Genomic DNA, 26,870 nt, shown 5'->3' with positions numbered 1-26,870 from the left:
TTGACCCAAAGCTCACATTGGTCCAGTAATTAGGTCGGCCACATGTACAATATAAATAAACAGTTGAAAATTTGACCACTGTTGACATTAAACTTAAGGTGTGACCTAACACGTCAAGTGAGACATGATGGCATGTGTGGCTGCGAATCTTGGCAACTCCAAACATCTCAGTCCCATTCACATTCCCCTTATATTTTTACTTTTACTAACAGTGTCAATGCACCCATGCCCTTGTGACTACTAACTATGCTTCTTCTCCACTTCTTGAGTGTAAATAAAGTAAATCTTGCTTTGATAGTGCACTGCCACCCACTGACTTAAATTAATTACTCTATTGACTTTCTCATCTTCAAATTAAAAACTGTCAGAATTTTAGAGTCGAAGAGCACTTGACAATCGACATTGAGAAGAAGCCATTTCAGTTAAGCTCTCTTGAGTAAGAGAAAGAGGATAACTCTTTGATACTCAACTTGTCTTTTAGTTGAAATCAACTAGAAGTAATACTTAATGAGACAAACTTTTATCTCCAGTGTAATCAAATAAATGTTGGACTAGAGAGGGAGAGAGAGAAAGAGAGGAAAACCATACCTTTTGCCATGTAATTTTCATTAGAAGGGAAGACAGCAGTGTGACCGAATGGAACTCCTGTAAAGAAAAGTTCGACCACTCAAATGTTACTTGAATTGACATCCTGCCAAAAGACCCAGTAACTCAAAGAATTTCTTACTGACTCTATCTAGAAAGATGGTTCAGGTTATTGGTAGTGTGGTTTCATGTGAAGGCCTCTAGCAAAACAGGTTGGAACTCAATCAAAACAGATATATGAAAGGAGAGATTTGCCAAGTCGACATGCACCTCTATACACATGTACACATGCCACACCAGAACATTTCACAACACCTGAACCATGCCTTAGGTGCACCTGACTTTAGATGACCTAGCCCTGAAAATCAGTCCACTGCACTTGCCAAGAAGGTCATGCATAAATGTTGAATATGGACCATTGGGAATCTTTTTCAAAGCACCTATTGTTTTACACGTGTAGCCCATGCTTCCCACCTGATGAGTGGCCAGCCTGAATTTTGGGCTAGATCACCAAAACAGTGGACCCACTTGATGTACAGTCCAGATGTCCCACGCAATGTATAATTGCAGGTAGAGAGAGGTGGATGTGGGTTTAGCATTAAGCGTTTGAAGTCCACCTATTGCTTCCTATGCTAAAAAATAACAATTCATGAACTCTGGAAAAAAAAAAAAAATTCTTCTTCTTTTTTATCATTGATAAGAAAAACTAAACCTTTTTAAAGAATGACAGAAAGAAAGAGCAAGTACCTAAACGTACCCTAATATAAGGTACTCTAAAAGGGCTTCTCATTCTATCCAAGGGGGCTCAGAATTTATTTTTTATCATTTTTAGATCAAAATATGCACCACTATTAAAAACCCATGTCTTTAATACCTATGGGTAAACCGGCATAACACCTACGGGACAAGGTCATCAGAAGTATAAAGAGAAAGCTGTCAATATGGAAAGGAAGACCTCTCTTTGGGGGGCAAACTGACTAATAAAAGAGGCAATGTCAAATTTAACCGTGTACTATATGTCACTATTCAAGTGTCTAGCCTCAATGATTGAGAGGTTGGAACGGATAAAAAGAAATTTTCTGTGGCAAGGAGCAGAGGTTCAAAGATTGGGTGGTGCTGGAGTTCAAAAATTGGAAGGCGGTGCGGGAGTTCAAAGATTGGGACAGATAAATGAAGCCCTCCTTGGCAAGGCGATTCGGATGGATGTTTATGGTGGGAAGTAATAGCTAGCAAATATGATCTTTAGGATGGTGGGTAGTGGATCAAAAGGTCATCGCTCCATAAGGCGTCAAGGGTGTGGAAAGGAATCTTATCAGTGATGACAGACAAGTTCAAGGCCAACATCCAATTCACATGAGGAGATGGGAGAAGAATAGATTTTGGGGGGGGGGGATATTTGGATAGGGGAGATTCCACTTAGCATGGAATTTCCACTAGTAGCCAAAGGCAAAGCTGTTGAGGACCTGTAGGTGATCATAGACATATGCGTATCCATTTTAGGTGATTCCGTTGTGTGGACTCCATCGTGTCACAAAAATTTATTGGACGAAGAGGCAGAGGAGTATTGATGAGGACATATGAGCACCTTTTAAAGTTTATTAGAGGAGAGTTGCCCCAGTTTCTTTATGGCTAGGTGATCATTACATGGAGCCTAGTGGGCCCAATTTGAGTTCCTAGCCACATTGAGCTGATAGAGTCAATATAGTGCGTGAGTGATCCAAGGTTCAATCCATGGTAGTGTTACCTTTCGAGGAAAAAAAAGAAGAAGAAGAAGAAGAAAAAAAAAAAGGACCACCACCACCATCACCCTAGCCCTTCCGAACCTAACCCAAACCATCACCCTGGCCGTCCGGACCACTCCCAAGTTGTCACCTCACCCAACCATACAGACAACCCAATCCGTACAACCGTATGGACACACCATATGCCTGTCTCTATGGACAACCTACGACCCCCCTTCTTGCTTCTTCGTTTCCAATCTTCAAACCCTAATTCCCTAAACACCCAAACCCTATCTCAAAAAATCCTAATTCCCAAAAACATAATTCTCAAAACCCCAATTCCTAAATCCTAAAACCCTAACCCTAACTTACCCAAACCCTATAAAACCAAGTGATTTCCTTTGAATTAAGATTTATCCCTATGCCAGATGGAAGTTCTACCCTCCATAGGTCCTAATTAATCAATATCCTTTAAGACCCACACTATGGAATTGTAGGTAGTCTTGAACTAGAGCATCCTCTAATAATTGAACTCTTTACCCTTGTGATAGAATAGCTTTATTTTGTCTTCTGATTTCTATAATTAATCCATTGATAAATTTCATTGCATCATTCTAGGTTAGACTATCCGTCCTGCATCAAGTATTCGAAGCTATTAGAGTGGCTTCATCATCTCAAATGGCAATCAGGAGTGCAAGACTCAATGGTTTGGGCATTGGAGAGATCAGGAGACTTTTTAGTGTGTTCCTTTTATGAATTGCTTGGTGAGCCTAATCCGAGTGAGAAGAGCACGGGAGACTATCGTTTGTTTGGTCTAGCAGTGCCCCTCGCCCCTCACAAAGTGGCAACGTTCATATGGTTGGCAACGAGAAACAAGATCCTAACAACCAATAATCTTCAAAAGAGGACAATATCATCCCAAATTGTTGTGCATTATGCATGAAAGAGGCAGAAACAATAGATCACTTATTCATCCATTACCCCTTTGCCTTGAAATTGTGGGATAGATTTATTGTATATTTCCGGTCACCTTGGGTGATGTCAGGCTCAATCACGAGCTTCCTTTTTGGCATGGCCCAGTGGGAACATAAGACAAAAAGAGATCAAGTGGTGGAAGCTAATCATGATGGAAGCAACATGGGGTATATGGAGGGAGAGGAATGCACAGTGCTTCCAAGACAAGTGGATCAAAAAGGGGATGTATATAAAAGGGCATAAATGAAAGTAGTGGATTTCTTGTTTAAAGGGTTTTGATCCAAATGATGGGTCGATCCTAGCGGGATTGTAAACTATGTAAATATAAGCCTTGGGATCCTCTTTCAATAATGAAATGTCCATTCTCAAAAAAAAAAAAAAAAGTGACTTCAAGATAGTCTGAAAATTTATCCCTAGTTCAGTGAGAAGACTGAACAGTATACAGTGGCAGGGTTTTAAATAGCTATGTTAAGTGTAGCTTCCAGTTCAGTGAGAATATTGAACACTATACAGTGGCCGTGTTTTAAATAGCTATGCTATGTTAAGTGTACCTTGCACTATGTAGTATGGTTTAGCCTTAACACTACGTAGCTCATGAAAATAGCTTAAGTTGCATGTAGCCAATGCTACATGAACACTTGCATACGCTACACGCTACATAGAATACGCCACACACTGTGTAGCTTAAATTAGAAGTTATTTTTCACTACAACATTAAGCTCAATTAATGGTTTCAGTGATCTATTACATTTTCTATTTTAAATAAAAATTAGTTAATCTTTTCGATGCTTTTAGTAAAATAATGTAAGTAACAATATTAAATCAGTTTCTTTGCTCTTTCTTAACCTTTATACTTAATCATTGCCCTTTCTCATTATTTAAGGTTGTGTTTGGTTGCACACCAAATATCATGAAATTCAAATGGGTGAACACTACGCTACACACTATTCGCTATTTAAAACATTATACAGTGGTTCTGAATGGACTTAATGTAATAAGGCAAAAAACTGGCATTCATTTGATGTAGTTCAGCCTGTGTCACCAAGACTTGCAGATTCTTGCCTTTTTAGCAACACCAGCACAGCAACATGGACACACATCTCAATATGCATAGACACGAAGCTGGACTCTACGAGAGTACTGAGTGGCTCATTCCTGCAAATGGAATATGGAATGCCATATCCATTAACATCAACAAAATCCCATCTACTGTAGGATATCAGTTCCCAGCATTTAAACCATTGATGGATCACAATCATCCCTGAATAGTTGGCCAATTTCCACTGCATGTCCATTGCTGCCCACAATTTGTCTCTTCCCCGCAAGGACCTGCATTTACATGGTACGGTAACCTGCCCCATCTTCCTTGAACGGACCCACATTTACTCAATGCATTGCAAAGTGGGTGTTGCAGAGTTAATTGATCCTAAGTAACGTCTGCATGAACATGTGGCGGATAAATAGCACGATTAAGGATATGGTACATGTATGTATAGCCCTGGTGCTTCTGACTCTAGAGAATACAACACAGGTGGGTACGAAATATGGCAGGATAACCATTTAGTCGTCACCATCATCACCATATCATAAGGAAAGCTATTAAATGGTAGGCAGGAAATATTTTTATGATTGGACGATCCTTCTAACTAGTTGCCGCTCCTACTAAAAATCACACTTCGGACTCGCGCTCCTAATCCTGCTTCCTAGCAGTTCGTATTTGCCAATATTTTGAAACCGACACTTCCCTGCTCCGCACCTGAATTTGTTGCCACTTCGCTTCACTTTTGATGCAACTATAGACCGGCTGTCCACCAAACATCAACCTTCCCCTTTTACCCATGCTTTGGGACCACCCATGGCAGAGGATCACAACAAATCCACTAACATACCAGCAGGGTCAACAATTATTGCATGCACGCCGCAAAGGGCAAAGAAGCAAAGCTGGGTCGCTGAGAGGCAATCGCCATGCAGACCTCCAAGCACGAAGGCATACAAATGGATCACCATCTAACCAAATTTCTGAGAGAAGCTACTTCCAAACTTCCAATTAACAGACTCGAAGAGCCTGGCATTATTATTTATTTTCACTGTCCCCATGTCAAGATTATGATGTTTGTACTAGCTCTAGCTCTTAACAACTTTTCCCTCAATCACATTTCTAAAATAGTACAACATAGCAATGTCCCCTTTATGTCAAATTTCCATAGCCTATAAGTATCATATTCTTAGCCTACACTAGAAAACAATTTGTTGAACAGGAGTTTATGTGCATCAATAATGTTTTGAAATTGATATTCCAAATTATCCTCAGAAGACATATGACCTGGAAACCAACTCATGATCGAATTTGGGTTTCCTAGACACCAAGAATGCGAAAAGCATATTCATTCACATAACCAGGACATGGGTCCAAACAATCCTCAAAACTAAGGAAGATGAAGGACAGACCGAGAAATCTAAGTATGAGAGATCTGAAAAGGATTCCAAATCCTTAAAAAACAATAGCGGTACTCTGCAATGACATTCAAAAACTTGCATGTGCTTTATGTATTGCCATCATACCATCCAGGTATAATACTACTACACTAGTCCCCCTCTTTTTTTTCTTTTTTTTTCTTTTTTTTTTCTTTTTTTTTTGAGAGAGAGAGAGAGTGGAAAAAAAAAAGAGCGCACAGATGAGATATCTACACCGAAACAAAAATATCAAATACATGACCAAGAAAATGAAGCTAGTGGACAATCCACAACGTCCTTAAAAGAAGAGGCCTAGGCTCTCACATCTAACTTTGCCCTTCTAAAAACCTCCTCTAGCGACCTGTTCTGGTTCCGGAAACATCCGTCATTCCATTCCCCCTAGATTGCCCAAAGACCAGCTAGGAAGGAAAGCCTCCAAAGCTTCTATCCTTTTTATGCTACTCCACCCCCACGACAAGCTAAACGAAAGCCATGAACAGAGAGGCCAGCATCACCCAATAATATTGAAAGATGCCAAAGAAATGCTCCCAAACTTCTCTAACAAATGCACAAAGAAGAAAAAGATGGTAAACCAACTCAGCATCCCTCATACATATTACACGGATATTGGGAATCACCATATGCTTCCTCTAGAGATTATTGATGGTGAGCACCTTGTTTCTTCCAACCAATCATGCAAAGGTCATGACATGAAGAGGGCTCCAATACGACCAAATAAATTTTGTGGGAGTGGTTTGAACCCTCGGTTTTTAAGTGCTAATCACCCGGTAAAGATGCCAAACTGCAAGGTATCCAATAATGGTAATAGCTGAACCATTACATTATAGGCCATAACGATCATTACAGACCCCTGTAACAATTGTTATGGCCCCATAATGGTCAAAAAATTTTGAATAAATAAAATAGTAGAAAAAATAAAATAAAATAAACGAGAGGATTCCAAATATGTAATCTTTTTTTTATTTTGAACATGCTTATGGTGGTGTACTGGGCCATTCTTTGGTAAGAATGTTGTCCCGAGCTGCATGATGATATTATTAACCTGAGAGGCCTAGACTAACTTCAAGGCTCCTATATTTAATGTTCTAAACATCTAATATCAATGAGTCAATATAAATTTGACAAAAAAGTTTAAAATTAAATTTGGATGAATATGTTGACCCAATTTGGGTACACTCAAATGCCCCTAAAATAGCCCAAAATTCATGCAATCTATGGAACTCGTCCCTTCATTTCATATCCCTAACCATTTGAAATCATTTCCCTTAAGAAATTTGAGGAAAAAATTAAAATTAAATTCGGATATATATTGTAAGGCTGATTTGAGACCACTTGAATGCCCCCCAGAATAGGCCAGAATTCATGCAATCAGTGGAACTCATCCCACTAAGGCATATCCTTAACAATTTGGAATCATTCCCTTCGTGAAAAAATTAAAATTAAAAATTGTCGCTAATCATCCAAAAAAATGACTTGAAATTGCCAGAAATACCAAAAAAAAAAAGAGAGACAGAGACAGAGAGATAAAAAAGACCAATTTAGTGCATGTGTAGATCTAAACTCCAATTCCATTCATGTATTTGAACAATATTCACTCCAAATACTTCACACGAAGAAAAAATATTGAAATTTTCTGAATATTATATAAAACTAGCAAGAATACCAAAAATTTATAATGAAAAAAAAAAAGAAAAAAAAAATTTTGAAACCTTTCAAAAAATACAAAAAAGAAAATAAAGTTATAGAAACATCACCAAATCGAACATAGATTTAGCAAGATTTGGTAATATAATGTTGAATCAATACATTAGCAGCAAGAAAAAACAAGAGAGAGAGTGATGCGGACATCAGTGGTGCACCCTTTAGAGTGTACCAGAGGAGGAGAGGTCGCCGACAGAGTAGCGAAGCGGAGGAGTTGATGTGGATGGATGTTTAGTCCATCGGACCTATTTTCTGACGCACTACGAGTGCAGGAGCGGCATGACCGCACCCTGACCATAGATCCATGAATCGGATTTCACACCCTACCACATGGGTGTTTTAGTTTTAGATGTTTTTGTTCTTTTTTCTTGTTTTAAGGGCTTTATTGTACTTTCTTTATTTTTTGGTCTTTTTGTTATTTTTCTTGTTTTCAAGGGCTTTAGTGCACTTTTACTTTTTACATAACTTATATATACGTTGTGAGAAACCTTATTTTCATTATTATTGAATGAATAGAAATTCCTCTATTTTCTTCCTCTTTATTCAAGAGATAAAAGGACCTGTACTTTCTTCATCCCAAGGGTTTCAGGATTGGCCCTTGGGTGTTAAGGATTTCATCCCAATATCAGGTTTCATTCTTTCTAAGTCTTCGAGGTGTAGGAAAAGGTAAGAATCATCCTCCTTTTCTTTTGATGACAAAAAGACTTGTACTTTCTTCATCTCATACCCTTCATTCTTCACCCATTTCGTTCCTCTTTGGATATCTCCTTTTTAGTTTGAATGGAAAAGAATGATGGTTAGTCAGTAGAATCAGATTCAAACTTAACTATGGACCGACTTATGCTAGATCTGGGATATCCTCATATCCCTATGTCCTCCCTTTTTACTATTTACACGATTTTATGCTAAGGGGCATGATTTTGACAGAATGACCTCATCTTTTTGTTGAAATTTACCTAATCCCTTTGATTGGAAACGGTTAGTTGATTCGTGTATTTATTTGAACATTCTTTAACCTGATTATACATGCATCTATGATTAGGTCATCACATGTCCCTGCATCAGAGAGAATTTTTACCATTTTTTTCCCAAATTCAATCCCAGATGTTTGATTCTTCAAAAATGTTTTAAATATTGTGTTTAAACCTTCAAAAATTGCACATATCTAGTCGAAACGAGTTGAAATTAGTCTCAAGAAGGAAAAAAAAAAATTGTCAAAAAAAAAAAAAACAAAAACAAAACAAAAATAGGGTGGAAATGAAAATAGCCCCTGAAAGGAGACTTATATACACGTAACATCCTTGACTTACACGTAATCGTAATAGACTGTTATAGGCTTGTTACAGTCCGAATTTATTTTACAAAGGCCGTTAGGACCCCGTACTGCGCAACGGCACGTGTCGTTAATTGTTATGCAACGGCCATCACGACCATGAATCCCTATGAAGCAGCGAGAGCAGCCTGATATACTCATACAACTCCTCATTCGAAAGATTCCCACAGCAAGGAGGAGATGACACTGTAGAATCACCCACAACTGAATAGCATTGAGCAATGAGAGATTCGCCTCGCATTCTTCCAAAAGTAGATATGCAAGCCATCACCGAAAATGAAACCAGTGCCTTCCTTGAACTTGTGATCCAATCTAATTGTCACCTTCCAGAATGTTGACAATCTGTACAAGGACGATTACTTGGAAAACCACCCTCCAACCACCACTCCATACTTGAAATCACCCCTTTCTAATAGCCCCCATCTTCCACCCAAAATCTCCAAAAGCCATTTACACAATAGAGTATATACTTAAACTCGCTAATACTTGCACTCGTTTCACTACTTAGTTTGCAAACCGCTTAACATTTTAGAAGATAAAAATTTTACTTCTCTCCTTACTGTTAATGGGCACTTGCTTCTGTATATCAAATCCAATTCAACTAGATCTAGGTCCAAATAATTGGTTTAGATTCAGATGCATTGATTCAGATCTAATTAGAGATTGAGTCAGGTAGGGTACTTATGAGTCAAAAAGTGAGGGGGTCACCGTTACGACCCCGTAACGCGTAACAGTACCAGCCGTTACCATTACGTATCGGCCGTTACAGCCGATACGTAACCATTTTTGCATACCTTGATTGCCAGTCGAACGTTTCTTTTTGACAACCTAAAGACATAAATCCACTTCTTTCCTACCTGATATACTACAAATGCATGATTGCAGTCTCTGTCCTAGAATTAAACATCAACTAGTACCTTTAAAAGAAAAATTCAAAGAACGAAGAGTAAATGGAGGATCATAGTTAGACAAACCAATTCCTCCACCCGGGAGATGGAATCCTATAAATAGGCTGCAAATAATCTTTCACTGAAAATATAGAGAAGCAGAGATCAAAACATATAAAAATGTTCCGTGCAGTCTTGAAGGAGCATGAGGAAACCATGACATTGGATACATAACTGGGGAGTTTCTCATGATAATTGCAAGCCCTCACAAAAAAAAAAAAAAAATCAGTAGAAGGAACATGAACTAGGAATGGAGAATGGGATTAGAGAACATCTTAAAGGGACATAGAGTTGAGGCACGGAAAGCTTAAAGCATTGGAAAACGCAAATAGAAATCAGAAGTTGATTTCTAATTCCGCAATGAGTCTGGTAGGGCCATAAAATATCCGCCTAGTTGTTAAAACTTGTCTAGCTCCATAGGAGAACTAAACAACTATCCTTGTTTTGAAGATAAAAAAAGCTACACGGAAACCCTGCTCTACTTTCGACCAAGTCAACTCAGCCAAGTTTTGGCTGACTCTTTTAATATCCAAACCAGGCTAGGAACTACTAGGATTCTCAAATAAAGGACATATAGGTGCTCCCTGAAGTAAAAACACATGGCATTTTCATATGGTAATTGATGAGAATTTCGCAAGTTAGTTACAAAGATATACATGACAATTTCATAGATGAGGATTGAGGAATGATATGATCCTTGGCCCAAAGGATCTGTATCAGTATCCTTAAGCCATTTCCAAGTAGGACCAACAGTTTAATGATCTAGACCGCTGATCTGCTGGGCCTTACAATGGATAGATCACACCACAAAATACACCAAACTGTAAGATCCTCGAAATTCAGTCCTTGGCCTTTTTCCATTGAATATGGACTTTTTTGTCTCAAACATCTCCTCAAAGCCATCAACTGAAGTGTTAGCTTGTCGCAACTTGGAGATTATGGCACATGGTCCATCCATAGAGAACTATGTCCAATCAAGATTTCCAGTCACCTTTTTATCAACAGTTTCAATCACCAATTTGTAGGCCCCATTTTTAGAAACTATGAGACCGAGGATGTTATACATACCCTCCGACCAAGGATCAAATGATGAATATTTACTAATTGAAAATCTTCAGGTGCATGCAAAGCATCAGGTGGAGGTGATCTTTTTAAAAAAAAAATAAACAATAAGTACAAATGAAGGATATCAATGACATATGCATCTCACCATCATGATCAAACACCACCTGCATAAGAAAAGAGTCCATTAATCACTAAGTTCACAAAAATCCTAATTAAAAATGGGCAAAGACATTACGAGAATAATGGACAAGATGTTGATTCAACTTCATGCCTTTTCTTACAGAACCAGTTAATATGTGATGCGAGTAAAACCAAAGGGCCTTGAGACAGAAGATGTCAATGAAGCAAGAATGAAATGAGTCGTTTGAAAGAACAGGTAAGAACTATACATGGAAATAACCAATGTTTTCATTTACACAATGATTAAAGCAAAGAGGTTTGAGCTACTAGAGTATGGTACTCGAACCTACTTCCATGATATTCATGAATTTTAGCTTCTTTCACTTGTTAGAGTACAGACTTAAGTACACATGCATAGCACCATTCATGAGAAGTATTAGGATCCTTTAGAATTTATTCTCACTTATTGTAAAGCGTGCCTATTGTTGAGAATATCAACTCAGACTCTGCTCTTTCCTCATTCTTCTCTCCTTTAGGGCGTGTTTGTTTAACCATGGTACACAGTAAATTCATGTAAATTAGTAATAATTATTTACCAAGGGATTTGTAAGCAAGCTGCGGCTTTGTCGTGACAGTTTCACTAAAACCAAGGAACGGAAGAATGAAATAGGTAAAATTCATGGGGCCCATCGTGATGTATATGTCTGATCCGCACCGTTCATCTGTTTTATCAACTCATTTTAAGGCATGAGCCCCCTAAAATGAAGCAAATTCAAAACAAATGTAGACCACACAAAAGCTAAAATGAGAATTTAACATCCACCGTTGATAACTTCTTGGCAGGCATAAAAGTTTTGGATCAATTTGATATTTATTTTTTTTGGTTCATTCATGTCTTTCTGACCTTTTGAAGAGGTTGGATGACAGAAACGCGCATGCATGGGCATTTTTATTTTTAACGGTAGATATTATCCCCTTCTTTCCTATGGTGTGGTCCACCTGAGCTTACAATCTTTGTCATTTTTAGGCTGATGCCCTGAAATGAGCTGGCAAAAGAGATGGATGGCATGGATCAAATACATACATCATGGTGGGACCCACAGTTTTTTCGCACCCAGTACATGGGTTACAATCTCGCTTTTCAAGGCACGTTTATTGCAATATTTCCATCGCTCTCCAAACGTCTGTGAAAAGTAATCATAACCCATTCACCACCATTTACAGGGGTAAATGGTTAAACAAACACACCCTTAAATTACAATGCGAAATCATCTCTCTCTCTCTCTCTCTCTCTCTCTCTCACACACACACACACACACAGAGCAATATCTTGACATTTCAGGCCTCCCCAATATGTGGAAAGGAGGTGTGCATCAAGGGTAATTCACCTAGGAGCTAGAGAGAGTTAGGTGGCCAGGGAGATGAAGTGGATTAAGGAGGCGATGGATTAGGTTGGTAAGATGGTGGGTGTTACATTTGGAGGTTGTGACGAAGATTACATAGTGCTCTTTCAATTCATGGAGGAGAGGGGAGCCTAAAGGCTTAGAATGCCCACAAAGGAAAGGCATTGCGATCTCTGAGAGGGCGGCGGAAGGTAGCAAACTTGGAATTCTCATGAATTACGATTCAGGAGCTAGCGTGAGGAGCAACAAGACATGTAAGGGGACTAGATTAGTGTCCAAATGAAGATCCTCTCGTGGAACGTCAAAGGTCTAGGTTGCAAGCAAAGATGATCGCAACTCAAGAATGTGGGTCGTAGGCTCAAGGAGTAGATAATCATGCTTTAGGAAACTTAAGTTCCAGACCATTGATAAGAAATTGTTCAATTCCATACTGGGATCGAGATGCAAAGATTGGGTGACACTCAATGTGAAGGGTAGTGCTAGGGGAATTCTTCTCGCATAGGACTCCAACATCTAAGAAAAGGAAGTAGAATGGTCTGGGTTTTCTTTGTCTCAATTGTCCTGAGGGAGAAAGCATCAGGGTTCAGATTGGGTAGATTCTTGATCTCCGCTGACTGGGCGGATACATTTCCTCTTGTCTAGCAGCGAGGCCTTTCAAAACCTATATCTAACCACTGCCTACAGAGGAGAATTGGAGCCCATGGCTATTCAAATTCGAGTTTTTGTGGTTGGAGATGGATGGCTTCCTGATTGTGCTCCATTGAGCCATAGACTCAATCAAAAGTTGAAACTTCTCAAAGGCAAGATTCGCAAGTGGAAGAGAACGATGGTTGGAACTTGGAATTAGGGAAGCCGAAGTGAAGGATGTTCTTCGAGAAATCCACGCGCTCAATGTTTGGGGGGGGGGGGGGGGCGCGACAGAGAGAGCTACGCGGCCAGAGATGCCTCAGGATTATGGGAACTAGCTAAAAGAGGAGGAGATCAAGTGAAGGCAATATTCAAGGGCATTGTGGCTAAAAGAAAGGAACAATAATAGTAGGTTTTGCCATAGCACCACTAGCGCGCGAGCAAGAAACAACTGGATCTACACTGTGGTTATGGATGGAAGGAGGGTTAAGGAGAAGTCATAGGTATGGGACCACATCGTCAGCTTCTACAACTTCCTTTCAAGCAAAGGGTGGAAGAGGCTGAGTATAGATAATCTAGCATGTTAACTCCATTTCAGATTGGGAACTAGAGGCTATTGATCAGTCATTCTCCGTGGACGAGATCAAGAGCACAATGGACTCGATGGGGAGAGATAAGGCCCCAAGCTCGAATGGTCTTCCCATGGCCTTCTTCCAAGTTCCCTAGGAAGTCATGAAGGAAGACATGGTCAACTTCATGATTGAATTCTTCAAGTGAAGCCATCTTTCCATGGAGCTAGGGGCTTCCTTTATCGTGCTCATCCCAAAAGTTGAACATGTGGAAAGTTTGAAAGACTAGGCCAATTGATGCAGGACATGAAAATTAACTATGATATGCAAAATCTCAGGCTTTAGATCAAAATAATTCAGAAACATTCACATAAAATTTCCACATCCCAAACAAAAGTTCAAACATTCAAGCAAGAGGAATCTGTGCGGGTCCAGGCCTACACATGTTAGGGTTGGATCAATAAAAACTATGAGCCAAACGGTACTCAAAGGGAAGTAAAACTCATCCACACATGCACAGCAACCAGTCCCTAATCCAAGGGATTCACCAGTTTCAGTTCAGAGAACCCTAAGATTAGAAAAGGGTCAAATAAATTGGAAGTAATGCAATCTATGGTTAGAGAGAGGGAAAATAAGTATGAGGATAGTAAAATAGGAAGGAAATCTGAACCTGGAGACAGTTCCCGCACGCGGACAGCGGGCCAGGCCTCTGGAACGTGCGCAAAGGCCTAGCCGCACGTGCGAAGGGGCGCCAAATGCGGAAAGCGCCTCCTTGGCTTTGGTCGGCTAGGGGAGGGCTTCAAAACCCCCGAGTTTCGTGTCGATCGGATGCGCGGTTTGTGCGTGGTGCTCCGCCGAAGTTTCAGCCCTCATGCAGGGCCAGATTCTGCAAATCGGCTGTAGGGAGAAGAACTGTTGCAAAAGCTGACGGATTCGAAGCTAGGATGGGTGTAGAAGGTGAGAAGTATGGATGATAGAAGATAGGGGCGGATTGGGATAGATGTGGTTTCGCACCACAGTAGTTAGCCCTTCAATGAAGGGAGGGCTTCGCACCGAATTGAATTTTCCACAACTCAGGAACTCAGAGGAATAGAAAAAACACATGAATTTTTTTATTAAACTTCAATGAATCAAAAAAACTATAAGGGGTGCCTATTTATAAGAAAACCATATATCCCAAAACCCGCGCCACGTGCGCAACCTATTAATTGGCGATGAAGTAAACAAAAATAAAAACTAATCAAAAAAATCTAAACCGTCCAGGATATTCTTAATAACATTAATAAGAAAAACCTAAAATATGAGATTTATCAGACTAGTGGGCCACGATCATGAGATCCCATGATGGGCTTTACTTGACTATCGGGCCCACTCTAACGAACCAAAACTCCGTCTTCTAACCAAAACTCCGCTTTCTAACTAGGAGGCCCTCTCTGGACGTCTTCATCAATCCAGATCAATGGTGGGGCACTCCTTATGTACGTGCGTAGGGGGGACGGCGTGCGTGTGCGTGTGCATGGGCGCGTGATGTCCCCATCAACTCTCCTCGGCTGCGAAGATTTCGCCACTGGTGAAACAAAACTCATGAACCACTCCAAAATCTTAGGATCAAGTCTCTGAAGCTTCTCCTCAGTGAGTCACGTGCTGTCTGAAGTTGGTCGTGACTTCCATTTAACCAGGTACCTTTGAAACCCGACGTCCAACGTTGAAACTATCTGATGGTCCAGAATATCCTCTATTTCCTCTCCGGGTGTGTGAAGGTAAGGTATGGGAGGTAGAGGCTGAGAAGAAAAGTCGGGAAGAGGCCATGTATCAAGGAACAGATCTGGGGAATCAGGATGGGTGGGCGAAGAGTCAGACAAAGTATCAGAGGTCCTCTAAAAAGCAACTAGATCCTCCACATGAATGTGGAACTAATTCCCATGGAAGGTGAAAGATCTACCATATACGCATTGAGACCGTTTCACTTTATAATTTTGAAAGGTCCAGCGCTACGCGCGTGTAATTTACGAACGGCCCCCTGAGGATATCGCTCGGGCCTAATGCGGACCATCAGAGAGTCCCCTACATTGAATTCCTTGAAACGTTTATGTTGGTCTGCAGAAAATTTGTAATGTTCATTACTAGTAGTAATCTTTCGCCTGATTTTTTGATGCAATGAATGAATGTGATGCGCAAAAGAGTCTGACGGCCTATGGGACAGTGACATAGGGACAAGGTCGATAGGCTTCCTAGACTTATAACCAGTAACGACCTCAAAAGGACTTAGACCTGTGGACCTATTGACGGAACTATTGAATGCAAACTCGGCTGTAGGTAGTACGGTGTCCCACGTCCTGGTGTGCTCCCCCACTAAACATCTGAGCAAACTTCCTAGGCTCCTATTGACCACCTCAGTCTGACCATCGGTCTGAGGGTGGTAAGCAGAAGAAAATTGGAGCCTAGTGTTCATCATGTGCCATAGTGTCTTCCAAAAGTAACTCATGAATCGCACGTCCCAATCAGACACTATGATTTTTGGTAACCCATGCAGTTTGACGACCTCACAAAAGAATAGCTTGGCAACATGAGATGCGTCGAAGGTCTTAAAACAAGGAATGAAGTGGGCCATTTTAGAAAAACGGTCCACGACAACAAATATGGAATCGTGTTTCTGAATAGTCTTGGGAAGTCCAAGCACGAAATTCATACTGATGTCCTCCCAAGGGATGAATGAGACTAGCAAAGGTGTGTATAATCTTGTGTTTTGTTTCCTTTGCTTTGCCAGTTGACAAGTACGACATTGCCCTATAATTTTGGTCACGTCTCGCTTAAGGTTTGGCCAATGAAACATATCCCCTACTAGGGCAATGGTCTTGTCTCGACCGAAATGACCCGCGACCCCTCCTAAATGTAACTCCCAGATAAAAAAATCGCGGAGGGAGGTGCGTGGTATGCACAAGTGGTCACTCCTAAACAAGTATCCGTCTAAAATCAAGTACTCACTGCTAGCTCCTAAAGGACTCTCTAACAACGACGCATAACAACTTCAAAATCTGGACACTCAGAATACTCTTCTTTGATGCGCTCGAGGCCCGTGACTTCAACACTCATGGAATTGAGTAATGCGACTCGACGACTTAACACGTCAGTAGGCTTATTCTCTACACCGGCTTTGTGCTTAAGCACAAAAGTGTACTCTTGAAGGAATTGAACCCACTTGGCATGCCTAGGGTTTAATTTCTTCTGAGAGTTCAGGTATCTCAAGGCCTCGTGATCTGAGAATAAGATGAATTCTTGCGACAATAGGTAATTATGCTAATGGCGCAGTGATTGCACTACCGCATAGAACTCTTTGTTATAGGTAGAATATTTCTGCTTCGCCTCATTCAATTTCTCACTAAAAAAGGCGACAGGGTGCCCTTCCTGACTAAGTACTCCTATGCCGACTCCTAAAGCGTCACATGCGACTTCAAAAGCTTTTGAAAAATTCGGAAGTCACGTGACTGGAGCTTCGATCATCTTGACCTTTATCTCCTTGAAGGCCTTCAAGGCTGCCTTTGTCCATTGAAACTCTCCCTTTTTTATGCAATCCGTGATAGGAGCCATAATGGAACTGAAACCTCGAATGAACCACCTATAGAAGGTGGCTAAACCGTGAAAGCTGCGCAGCTCATGAATATTGCAGGGTTCAGGCCAATTGACTATGGCCTTGACCTTCTCGGGATCCGCCGATACGCCCTTAGCTGACACAATAAAACCTAAGAAGATAACACTACTAGACAAAAACGCACACTTCTTTAGGTTGGCATACAACTTTTCGGCCCTAAGGAACTCACAAACTTGCCTTAAATGGTCGAGGTGTTGCTCCTTGGTCATGCTATAAATCAAGATATCGTCAAAGTATACAACCAGGAACTTCCCCATGAAGAGTCTCAACACTTGGGTCATCACACGCATGAACATGCTTGGGGCGTTAATCCCAAAAGGCATAACTAGCCACTCGTATAGCCCATCCTTCGTTTTGAAGGCAGTCTTCCACTCATCACCAGGGCGTACACAGATTTGGTGATAACTACTTTTGAGGTCAATTTTTGAGAAGATAGTAGCATTAGCTATCATATCCAACATATCATCAAGACGCGGTTTGGGAAACCGATACTTGACTGTGATTTTGTTAATGGCCCTACTAGCAATACACATCCTCCATGTGTCATCCTTCTTAGGTGTAAGAAGGGCGGGCAAGATACACAGGCTCATGCTCTCTCAAATGAAACCCTTCTCTAGGAGTTCGTCAATATGCTTCTTCAACTCGGGGTGCTCCTTTAGATTCATTCTGTAATGCAGGAGGTTTGGTAGAGTCGCCCCAGGGATTAAATCAATGGCATGTTGTATATCCCTCATAGAGAAAAGTTCGTTCGGTAGATCATCAGGAAAGACATCACGAAACTCAGGTACTACCTGAATGGCCTCAGTGGGTAACTTTATGCTAGCCTCTGGTACACTCTCCCTATCCACAAGGGCATATAGTATCGAGTCCGCCTCCGTTTCTCGCTCAATGTCCTTCGCATTTAGAATATGGAGTGGCTTGGACTTGGACTTCAATTCCTTCAATTCTTTTGAGCCGCTCGCACCACTCTGTGTGGTGAACTCCTTTCTAGTCGTGTTCTTAGGTGGCAGTGGATTTAGCTTGACCTTCTTGCCCTCGAACCAGAATGTACACACATTCGAACGACCAAATATGGTAACAACACTGTCATAGAGCCACGGTCTACCCAGAATGATATGGCCAACATCCATGGGAACAAGATCACACCAAAGTGTCTTTATATGATTCAAACTGAATAGGAACAAGACAACAGTGCGAGACTGGAATGGACGTTTCATCAACCTAGGAGACTCTATAGGGTTGAGGATGGGCTTCCAGCTTCAAGCCCAAACGACTCACAGTGCTAGTCGATGCCACGTTAGCACAACTACCACTATCCACGATCATCTTACAGCTCTTTTCCCCACATTTTACATATGTATAGAAGATCGTGTTACGGCGCCAATCATCAATGTTCTTGGCATGAGCCAACGCGCAACGCACAATCGCAACGGTCGCAGACTCTTACGCTCCCTCTTCCTCATCACTAGGGGTTTCTACTGGCTCATATTCTTCCTCTTCAGCGTCACTCTCTGGGGGGCACTACTTCTACTTGCCCATCAATAAAGAATACTTTGGTACCCTCTTTCATGCCGCACTGGTGGGCAAAGTGACCAAACCCTTGACACGTAAAACACCTAGTTGCCACACTTCCACGCGAGCTAGACCCGGCAATTTCTTACCCTTATCATCCTTGGGTCTGGGCTGAAAACTGTTGAAAGGTTTGTTCTGGTACCCAGTGTTAGGCTTAGCCCCAGAGGGATTGGCCTTAGCACCAGAATCGCGAAAGTCAAACCGCCTTCCCACAGATGCTTTGAGGTATTGCTCGACGTCTAACACTACTTGATACAATTGTTCAATAGTGTCTATCATTAGTGAGCAATTCTCTTATAATGTCAGGACAGAGGCCCGTTTTCAAAAAGATCAAGGGTGAGTACAGGGTCCTCATCAACCTTGCAACGGATCAAGTACTCTTCGAACTTCTCAATATACTCAACAAAACTTATGGAACCTTGTCGAAGAGACTGTCATTCCCCAATCAACCATAAGTGATAAGAGAAAGGGAGGTACTTCTCTTTAAGCGTTTCTTTCATTTCTCCCCAATGGACTATTAGGAGCTCTCTCGCTCTTTCTTTCTTTCACTCTACCATCGCCCAATACCTCTTTGCTTGGCCCACAAGCTTCATCTTGGCGAATCGGACTCAACGAGCATCCGACAAGTCACGACTCGACTCGAAAAAGCTCGATTTGACTCGGTTCGAAGCTGAGTTCAAGCCAAGTCGAGCTGTTTTTTGAGCTCGAAAATGAGTTCGAGCTGGCCCCAGCTCGACTCGGATCGAACCCAGCTCGAATCAAACTCGGATTGAACTAGTTCGGTGACTCGATTACTATGATATTGATGTTGCTCACCAAGTGTTTGATGAAATGACTCCAAGGAGTGTGGTTGGTGGCAAGGAAGGTATGTATATGAAACCAACACCCTTTTTTTCTTGATTTTTATGTTGCTTAGAAGGTGTTTGATAAAATACCTATAAAACCATTGTTGTTGTCTCAAATACAGTGAGATTTTGAAGGTGTAGTCCAGGTGTTTGTGAAAATGCTACAATGGTGAACTTGGCTCGATCTTGGCTCGAACTCGACTCGAACTGGCCCGAGCTGTTGACCAAACCAAGCCAAGCTGACCAGTCAGGCTTGAAGACCGAGCCGAGCCGAGTTCAAGCTGAGGTCAGCTAGTGGCTGAGCCGAGTCGAGCTGAGGCCAGCTCAACTCAGTTCGACTCGATGTACACCCCTAGCCAAACCGCGTCCCCAGCATCCCGCGAAAGGCTTTAGTAGGAAATCTGTCCCTAACAATTGTGGCCCCAACCATAATGTATGTGTTGTATCCACGCCGTCCATCATTTTGGAGAGATCATTTTACAACATGAGCCAAGGAAAGAGGCAGATCCAAAGCTCAAGTGGACCCCACCATAAAAAACATTAGGGATTAAATGCCCACCATTAAAAACTTCCTAGGGACCACAGATGTTTCTGATCAAGCTAATATTTATGTTTTCCCATCGTTCATGTCTGTGTTAACTTATTAACAGGTTGGATCTCAAATAAACCTCGTGATGGCCCTACAAGGTTTCAATGGTGGACATCACTGTCTCCACTGTTTTCTATGGTGGGGTCCACTCGAGCTTTGGATCTGCCTCATTCTTTGTCTCATGCCCTAAAATGATCTCTCCAAAATGATGGGCGGTGTGGATACAACACATACATCATGACTTAGTGACGACACTTCAACAGCGAATCTCGATGCTCAAACCCATTGGCAGCTAATCCGATCCCATTTTTGAAAGAGGAAAGGGTTCCGGAAGGACCGGAACCCTAAAATCTCTCCAAATTTTTCAAATTCCTTCAATCAAACCCAAATCTATAGGGTTTTATGGCAGATTTCTCGTCGAAATCTCGTGCACAATTTGAATCTTACGTCTTTGCGAAGAAAAAAGGGTAAGGAAATTGAGATCGTTGAATTCAAAGCTTCTCTGCTTTCTTTTTTTTCTTTTCGATTTTTTTGGTAATTATGCAAGCCAAAAATGGATAAATCTGCAAATAATCTCTGTGATATCAGAAAAATGGTGCGATCTTGTGCGATATATCGCACGATACATAAAAATCTTTTGTTTTTCCTGAGGGGTTTCCAGCAGATATTGAGTCACTGGCCAACGATAACGATAATATCGACTAATATATCGGCCGATATTATCGATATCGCGAACACTAGGTATATGTAGAAGCATTTGATTGTTTAATTTCCATAAGGAAAGGCACATCATATAAATAGCCACAACAAAGACTAGGAAAACTAAGCAATAGCACCAAAATAAAATTCTTCTGCACAAAGTTTCAAACCCCCTACTGGCAACGAAGCCCCCTCCAACCCCAAATCCCTCTTCGTATATATATATATATATATATATATATATATATATATATATATATATATATATATATATATATATATAATAACCATTTGAAAGGAACAAAGTTGGTCAACCACGGTTGAATTAACCATAAAAATTTTCACAACCTCAACAATGATGTTAAGATGGATGAGTGAAATGATGAGGAAGGATAGAATTAGAAATGAATGTAATCAAAGGAACTTAGGAGCAGCGCTGACGGGTAATAAGATGAGGGAAAGTAGACAGATGGTTTGACCATGTGCTGGCAGACCAAGAACTAATCCAGTTAGAAGGAGGGAGCGGGTTCAAGGGGAAGGCACTAAAAAGGCAAGGGGTAGGCCCAAAAGGACATGGGGGGAGGTAGTAAGAAAAGCCTTGATGACTTATGGTTTAACTAAGGATATGGTAATTGATAGAGTGGAATGGTGGAAGAGGATTTGTGTAGCCAACCCCGATTAGCCGGGATAAGGGTTAGATGATGATGATGAACCTCAACAGTGGTGAACTCCCAGCCGCCATCAACCACTTTAAGAGCTGAGGATCTTAGCACAATGCTTACACTGGCCAGGAGGGTTTCCTTAATGGCTTCGAATTGAAATGGTGAACTTCCAATTTTCTTATCTTCAATTTGAAAATGACATACTATTATTTCGCAAATGAGGAAGATTTTATGTTGTTTAAAGACGTTGTATCATGTATGGGAAAAAGATCAATTTTCTAAAAAATGAGCTTTAGGAAGTGAGAATGGAGTGCGAGGAAATTTCAAGTTTTGTAGATCTGTTTGGTCATATCCTAGGCAAGCTTCCATCGTCATGCTTGGGCCTACCCTGTGTATTGGGAAACCCGGAAAACAACTATGGCATGTGGTGGAAGAAAGAATTGAAAAGAAACTCATTGTCTGAAGAGAGAATATAGATGCTCAAGGGTCGAATTACATTGATAAAGGAAGCTCTGTCAAATATGCCAATCAAGTTTATGTATTTGCTCCAATGCCCATCCATTGTCCTCAAATTTGAAGAGATTCCTATAAAGTGTCGAAGAGGAGAATAAATTTCATATGGCAGAGTTGTGAGAGGAGTGCAAACCAAAAGATAAATGAGGGACCGGTATCAAATCTTTGAAGATTCGAGGATGAGGAAAGTCTATCAAAGAAAATTGTATCAAGTAAATATGGGGTGGCAGTTGGTAGTTGTTGTCTGAAGCCTTGTCCAAATACAAAGCCTCTAGTATGTGGAAAGCCATTGTAACAGTAGGAAGCTTATTTAGAAAGAAGATTGTTCACTGTATTTGGGATTGAGCATTAAGAAGTTGGAGGTCATGAATGAGGCGCTTTTGGGAAGTGCCTTTGGAGCTTTGGAGAGGAGGTAGGCCTGTGGAAAGAAGTAATTGCGGGAAATATGGTGTATCAGCAAAGGGTCGGTGGACGAAAGAGTCGACCTTATACAGGGCAACGGCAACATGGAAGGTAGAGCTAGGCAAAATCCGACCCAATCCAATCCAAACAGAAGGCCAGGATCGGGGTCAGATCGAGTAGGCCCACTTAGATCCGACCGTACATCGGATCGAGTTCAAATCAGTGGTCAATTTGGACCGATCCGATCCAATCGGGTACCTATAAGAGTATCTGGCTGATTTTTGGTTCCATGGCCAAGTGTCCAAGATCTCACCTGATGGACGGATTGGATGTAACAAACACAGCATGCTGGGCTAGAACTTGGTTGTGGCAAAGGATTCCGGTCCGACTTCCAAGATAAATTGACATCACTCAGAAACGCATGCTTCTCTCTCTCTCTCTCTCTCTCTCTCTCTCTCTCTCTCTCTCTCTCTCTCTCTCTCTCTCTCTCCTTATTAACCATTGGTTCATGTTATTAACTGGCTTTATCTCCCTTGCCTCTCTGACATCTCTTACCCTTCCATATTTCTCCTTTAAATGACTACTCTACCCTTGTACTTTGTATTGTGATTGTTCGCCTTGTCTGGGTTAAAAGGGTCATTTAGTTTTTTGCTCCACCACTCCATTCTGAGTTCCCTTTCTGTCCATCGCGAATTAAAGATTTAATCGTGTTGCTGCCCACTAGAAGCCCACAAGATTATTTTATTATGATCTGAACCATCACAGATCCAAATCGTACCCAACCCGATTCGACTTGGTTTCCCTGACCGAGTCGAACTCGGTTCGGGTCGGACCAGCAGGGCATTAGATCGGATCAAGTCAGTTGACCCGAACTCGGTCCCGAATCAGATCGAGTCAAGTAGGAACCAATCCGGTTCGACTCAACTCGATGCCCACCTCTAATGGAAGGAAATTTCTAGGGTGGCTAGAAGAATCAAAGAGGGGATTGGATTCTTTCTAAGGTCGGTCAAAGAATTAGGTTCTAGAACGATGTGCAGTTAGGGGATAAAGCTCTTCGCAAAGTCTTTCCAAGGTTAGCAAGCCTATCCCTACATGTGGAGGTGTCTGTTGCATGTTGCTTCTCAATCGCAGGGGGAGGCTCGGATCTTCAATTAGTCTGAGCAATTCTCCATGCCATTGTTCTACGGGCTTCTTTATAGATACTCTCTGGGGAAGTATCGAGCACATACATCATTAATGTGGTTTTACAAGGCTCCTCCAAAGGTTGCGGCCCTAGCTTGCTTGGTGGGAAGGAAAGTGTTGATGATTAACAATCTTCGTAAGAGAGGGATATTAATCATCAATGGGTGCCTATTGTACTTGCGGGAAGCATCGTAAATTGACCATCTCTTTATTCATTGCTCTTTTGCTGGAGAGCTTTGGGAGAGGTTACTCGGCATATTTGGTATGGCATGGGTGTTGTCGGAGTCGATTGAAGGCTTCCTTCTTTCTTGGCATGAAGGAGCGATGGGGAAGTAGGGCGAGAAGATTTGGAGGTTGGCATTATTGGCCGACCTGTGGGCCTTATGGGAGGAAAGGAACAATCGGTGCCTCCACAATCATGTTGGGGAGTTTGTCGAGGTGTTGAGGCGGGTCATTTTGGATGTCATGCATCGGGTTTCATTTTTCTTAGATTTGGAAGTGAGCTTCCTTTCTTCTCGGTTAGGGGCTGCTTCATAATTCTTTTGGCTATTGGCCTCCATTGAATAAAAAGTGATTTTTCAAAAACAAAAGGAAAGTATTTGGGACAAACTAAATTTTGGAGGACACACCACTCAAGAGAGAGGTGGTGAGCTCTCAATATCACTCCATTGCAAGGAACCAGGCAGTGTGGTCGCCTTTATTTCACAAACGCCTGAGTGAAGGAGAGGTTGAAGAATGTGCGGACCTAATGGAATAATTGCAATATTGAAAGACATCGATAGAGGAGATAGATAGTCTTGGAAGCTGGACAAATTAGGGCATTATGTCAGATAGATTCTGATGCAGGACCGATGCATGAACCAAATAACATGTGAGATCAAGTAATCGAATTAAGATATTTAACAAAAACATAAACATCGCTATAATCATCAGAAATATCATGAAAATCAAAAGAACACCATGCATAATCCTAACCTAAGCTACCAATATCGTAACACAAGATCATTAAATAAAAAAAAACTAAGATCTAATGGATGTAGGAACATCCAATTAGCATAGGGTATAGTCTACTTCAAAATAGAAAACCTAATACAATCTAGGGTGAAATTTTGAGTTTGGGTAATTTGCAAAAGTAAGAAAATTATGAATTTTAGGTTAAGGGTAAGCGTTTCGGGGATGGAAGAAAGGGTTTGATATAATGATAATGGGAAACCAAAGGGGGGCAAGGTGGGATTCGCACGTGTGACCGTACGATCACACGTGTGGCATAGGATGGTGGATGGGTTTAGGTCGGTTAGGGTTTGGATTGTGGATGGGTATGGGAAAGTTGGGTTTTAGGAAAAGACGAAGATCTGGGATGGGGGAATGAAGAACCTGAAAAAAATACCTAGATGGGGGAGAAAAGAGAAGATGGTGTGAGGATAGATGGAGACCTCGCACCTCCGTTGATGAAGATTAGCCTCACACCAATCTTCATTACAAATCGCATGAAAGTATTTTCAAATCGCATGAAGATTGAAGAAGAAAGCAAGAGTTTTTCTCTTCTTTTTTTTATCACAAAATCCAATGGGAGAGCTCAACGCCCCCCACTTTTTATAGATCCAAGAAGTTTCAAAAATTACGATAATCCCCCTCATGTGAATCTTAACGAAAATAACCCTAGTCTAAATAAAATCAACCAAAACACTCATAATGTGTCCAAATATAAAATATTCAAAAACTAAGTCCTAAAAGATGATAAAGTTTAAAACTGATGTGGACAATCAACAATCAATGGCCCGATCATGTGATCCATGGATCCAATGGCCCGATCGTCACGTCCCTACAATCCAATAGTCTAGATCACTCCATAAAGCAATCCATGTGCATCTTCTTGGTGTGAGGTCTTCCAGATACTCGCAGATGCACATGGGGTCTTCAGCACGATCACGGCTACTCGCCTAGTCACAGGGAAATAGGTACGGCCTGCTTCCTCCTCTGATACGTACGCAAGGGTGTACGTGGCGTGATGTTCTCATCAGATTCACTCAGCTCTTTTACAAGAGTCCGTTCAAAGGAAGAGGACCCTAACTACATTGATATGGTCTTACTCAGGGCCTCCAAGGCCAAGGGTAATTGTGTCTTCACTTGCGTATTCCCAAAGTATGCATTTTTTTTATGTAGGACATGGACTTGTTGGACCATTTGTTTATTCATTATGAGATCGCATCATCCGTCTGTTGGAGGTTTTTCCACCTCCTCAACATCAACAAAATGATGCCTTGATCAATTTTGTCACTCATCCTGGACTCGCATGAGGGCTGTTGCAACTTGCAATCCAAAAGGGAAGATTCTAAGGAAACCCTTTGCTTGCAGGACTGTATCCTATTTAGCAGAAACATAATAAGAGATGTTTCTCAATATGGCAAGCTTGCCTCAGAAGTGTTCATCAAGGTGCAGTCAAAAGTGATTGGATGGGCAAAAGCATTATCTTTCAAAGATGTCCTAAAGATCTCTTCAAGAGTAGTTGGGCGCAGAATCTTCTTTGTATTGGGAATGAAGATCCCTCATCATCCATCCTTGTTTTGTTGTTTGCCCTTTCTTTCTCATTTTAATAAATTTAAGTTACATGCCGGAATTAAAAAAGAAAAAACTTCACGGATGGATTTTTCTGTAACTCAGAAATTATAGATGAGCAAACTCAAGGGACAGGAATTTTGTTTAACAGTCTAGTTAGCCATCGGATTGGATCATGAAACTAACTGATCAGAAATTAGAACATCAAACCTATAAACTGATAGAGAATAAAGATTTATCTTTGCACGAAATAGCAAAAACAGAAGATGATAACAAGAATAGAAAACATACTGCTATATGAGAAGGGATGAATTCCAAGACATCAAACATCTGCAGGAAAATGAAAATCAGTGTTACATAATTCAGCAAATAGTCAGCAAGGAATATTAGTGCAGTGGCATCTAGAGGGCAAAGCAACTTCCAGACTTAACCAGGAAAAAGACAATTGAACAGCATGATTTCATTATGAAATTGTAGCCAATTAAAAGTTTCTTGAGCATTGACCAAAATGACCGATGCACTCCCTAATCAAAATTGCATCTGAAGAAAAAGCTACCGTCAAGATGGATCTACATCCTCTGTCGGAATGAGGGGGAAAAAAGAAGAAGCTAAAAGCCCAAAATGGAAGGAACCAAACAAGGAAGACCGAAAGAGATCTAAATCAAGGTTGTCAACGCCAC

At 41.1% G+C, this 26,870-nt stretch overlaps 1 protein-coding gene across 6 annotated transcripts in view; it reads right to left on the bottom strand.

Annotated features, from left to right (window-relative positions):
- Positions 1-26,870, bottom strand: part of LOC131240135 (uncharacterized) — an 80,993-nt gene that overhangs the window by 37,083 nt on the left and 17,040 nt on the right. For 3 of the 6 annotated variants that reach the window (XM_058238204.1, XM_058238201.1, XM_058238202.1), the window contains exons 5-7: positions 26,482-26,520; positions 10,948-10,966; positions 589-645 (exon numbers count right to left, since the gene is read on the bottom strand). In XM_058238204.1, the coding sequence (XP_058094187.1) occupies positions 589-645; positions 10,948-10,966; positions 26,482-26,520 (115 nt within the window). The remainder of the gene's footprint in view (positions 1-588; positions 646-10,947; positions 10,967-26,481; positions 26,521-26,870) is intronic. The other 3 variants (XM_058238205.1, XM_058238203.1, XM_058238206.1) reach the window with 3 other exon arrangements.

Source organism: Magnolia sinica, chromosome 3 (assembly GCF_029962835.1).
Source record: "Magnolia sinica isolate HGM2019 chromosome 3, MsV1, whole genome shotgun sequence".
Taxonomy (NCBI): domain Eukaryota; kingdom Viridiplantae; phylum Streptophyta; class Magnoliopsida; order Magnoliales; family Magnoliaceae; genus Magnolia; species Magnolia sinica.
The sequence above is the reverse complement of the archived record's forward strand: the minus strand, read 5'-3'. Positions and strand labels throughout refer to the sequence as shown.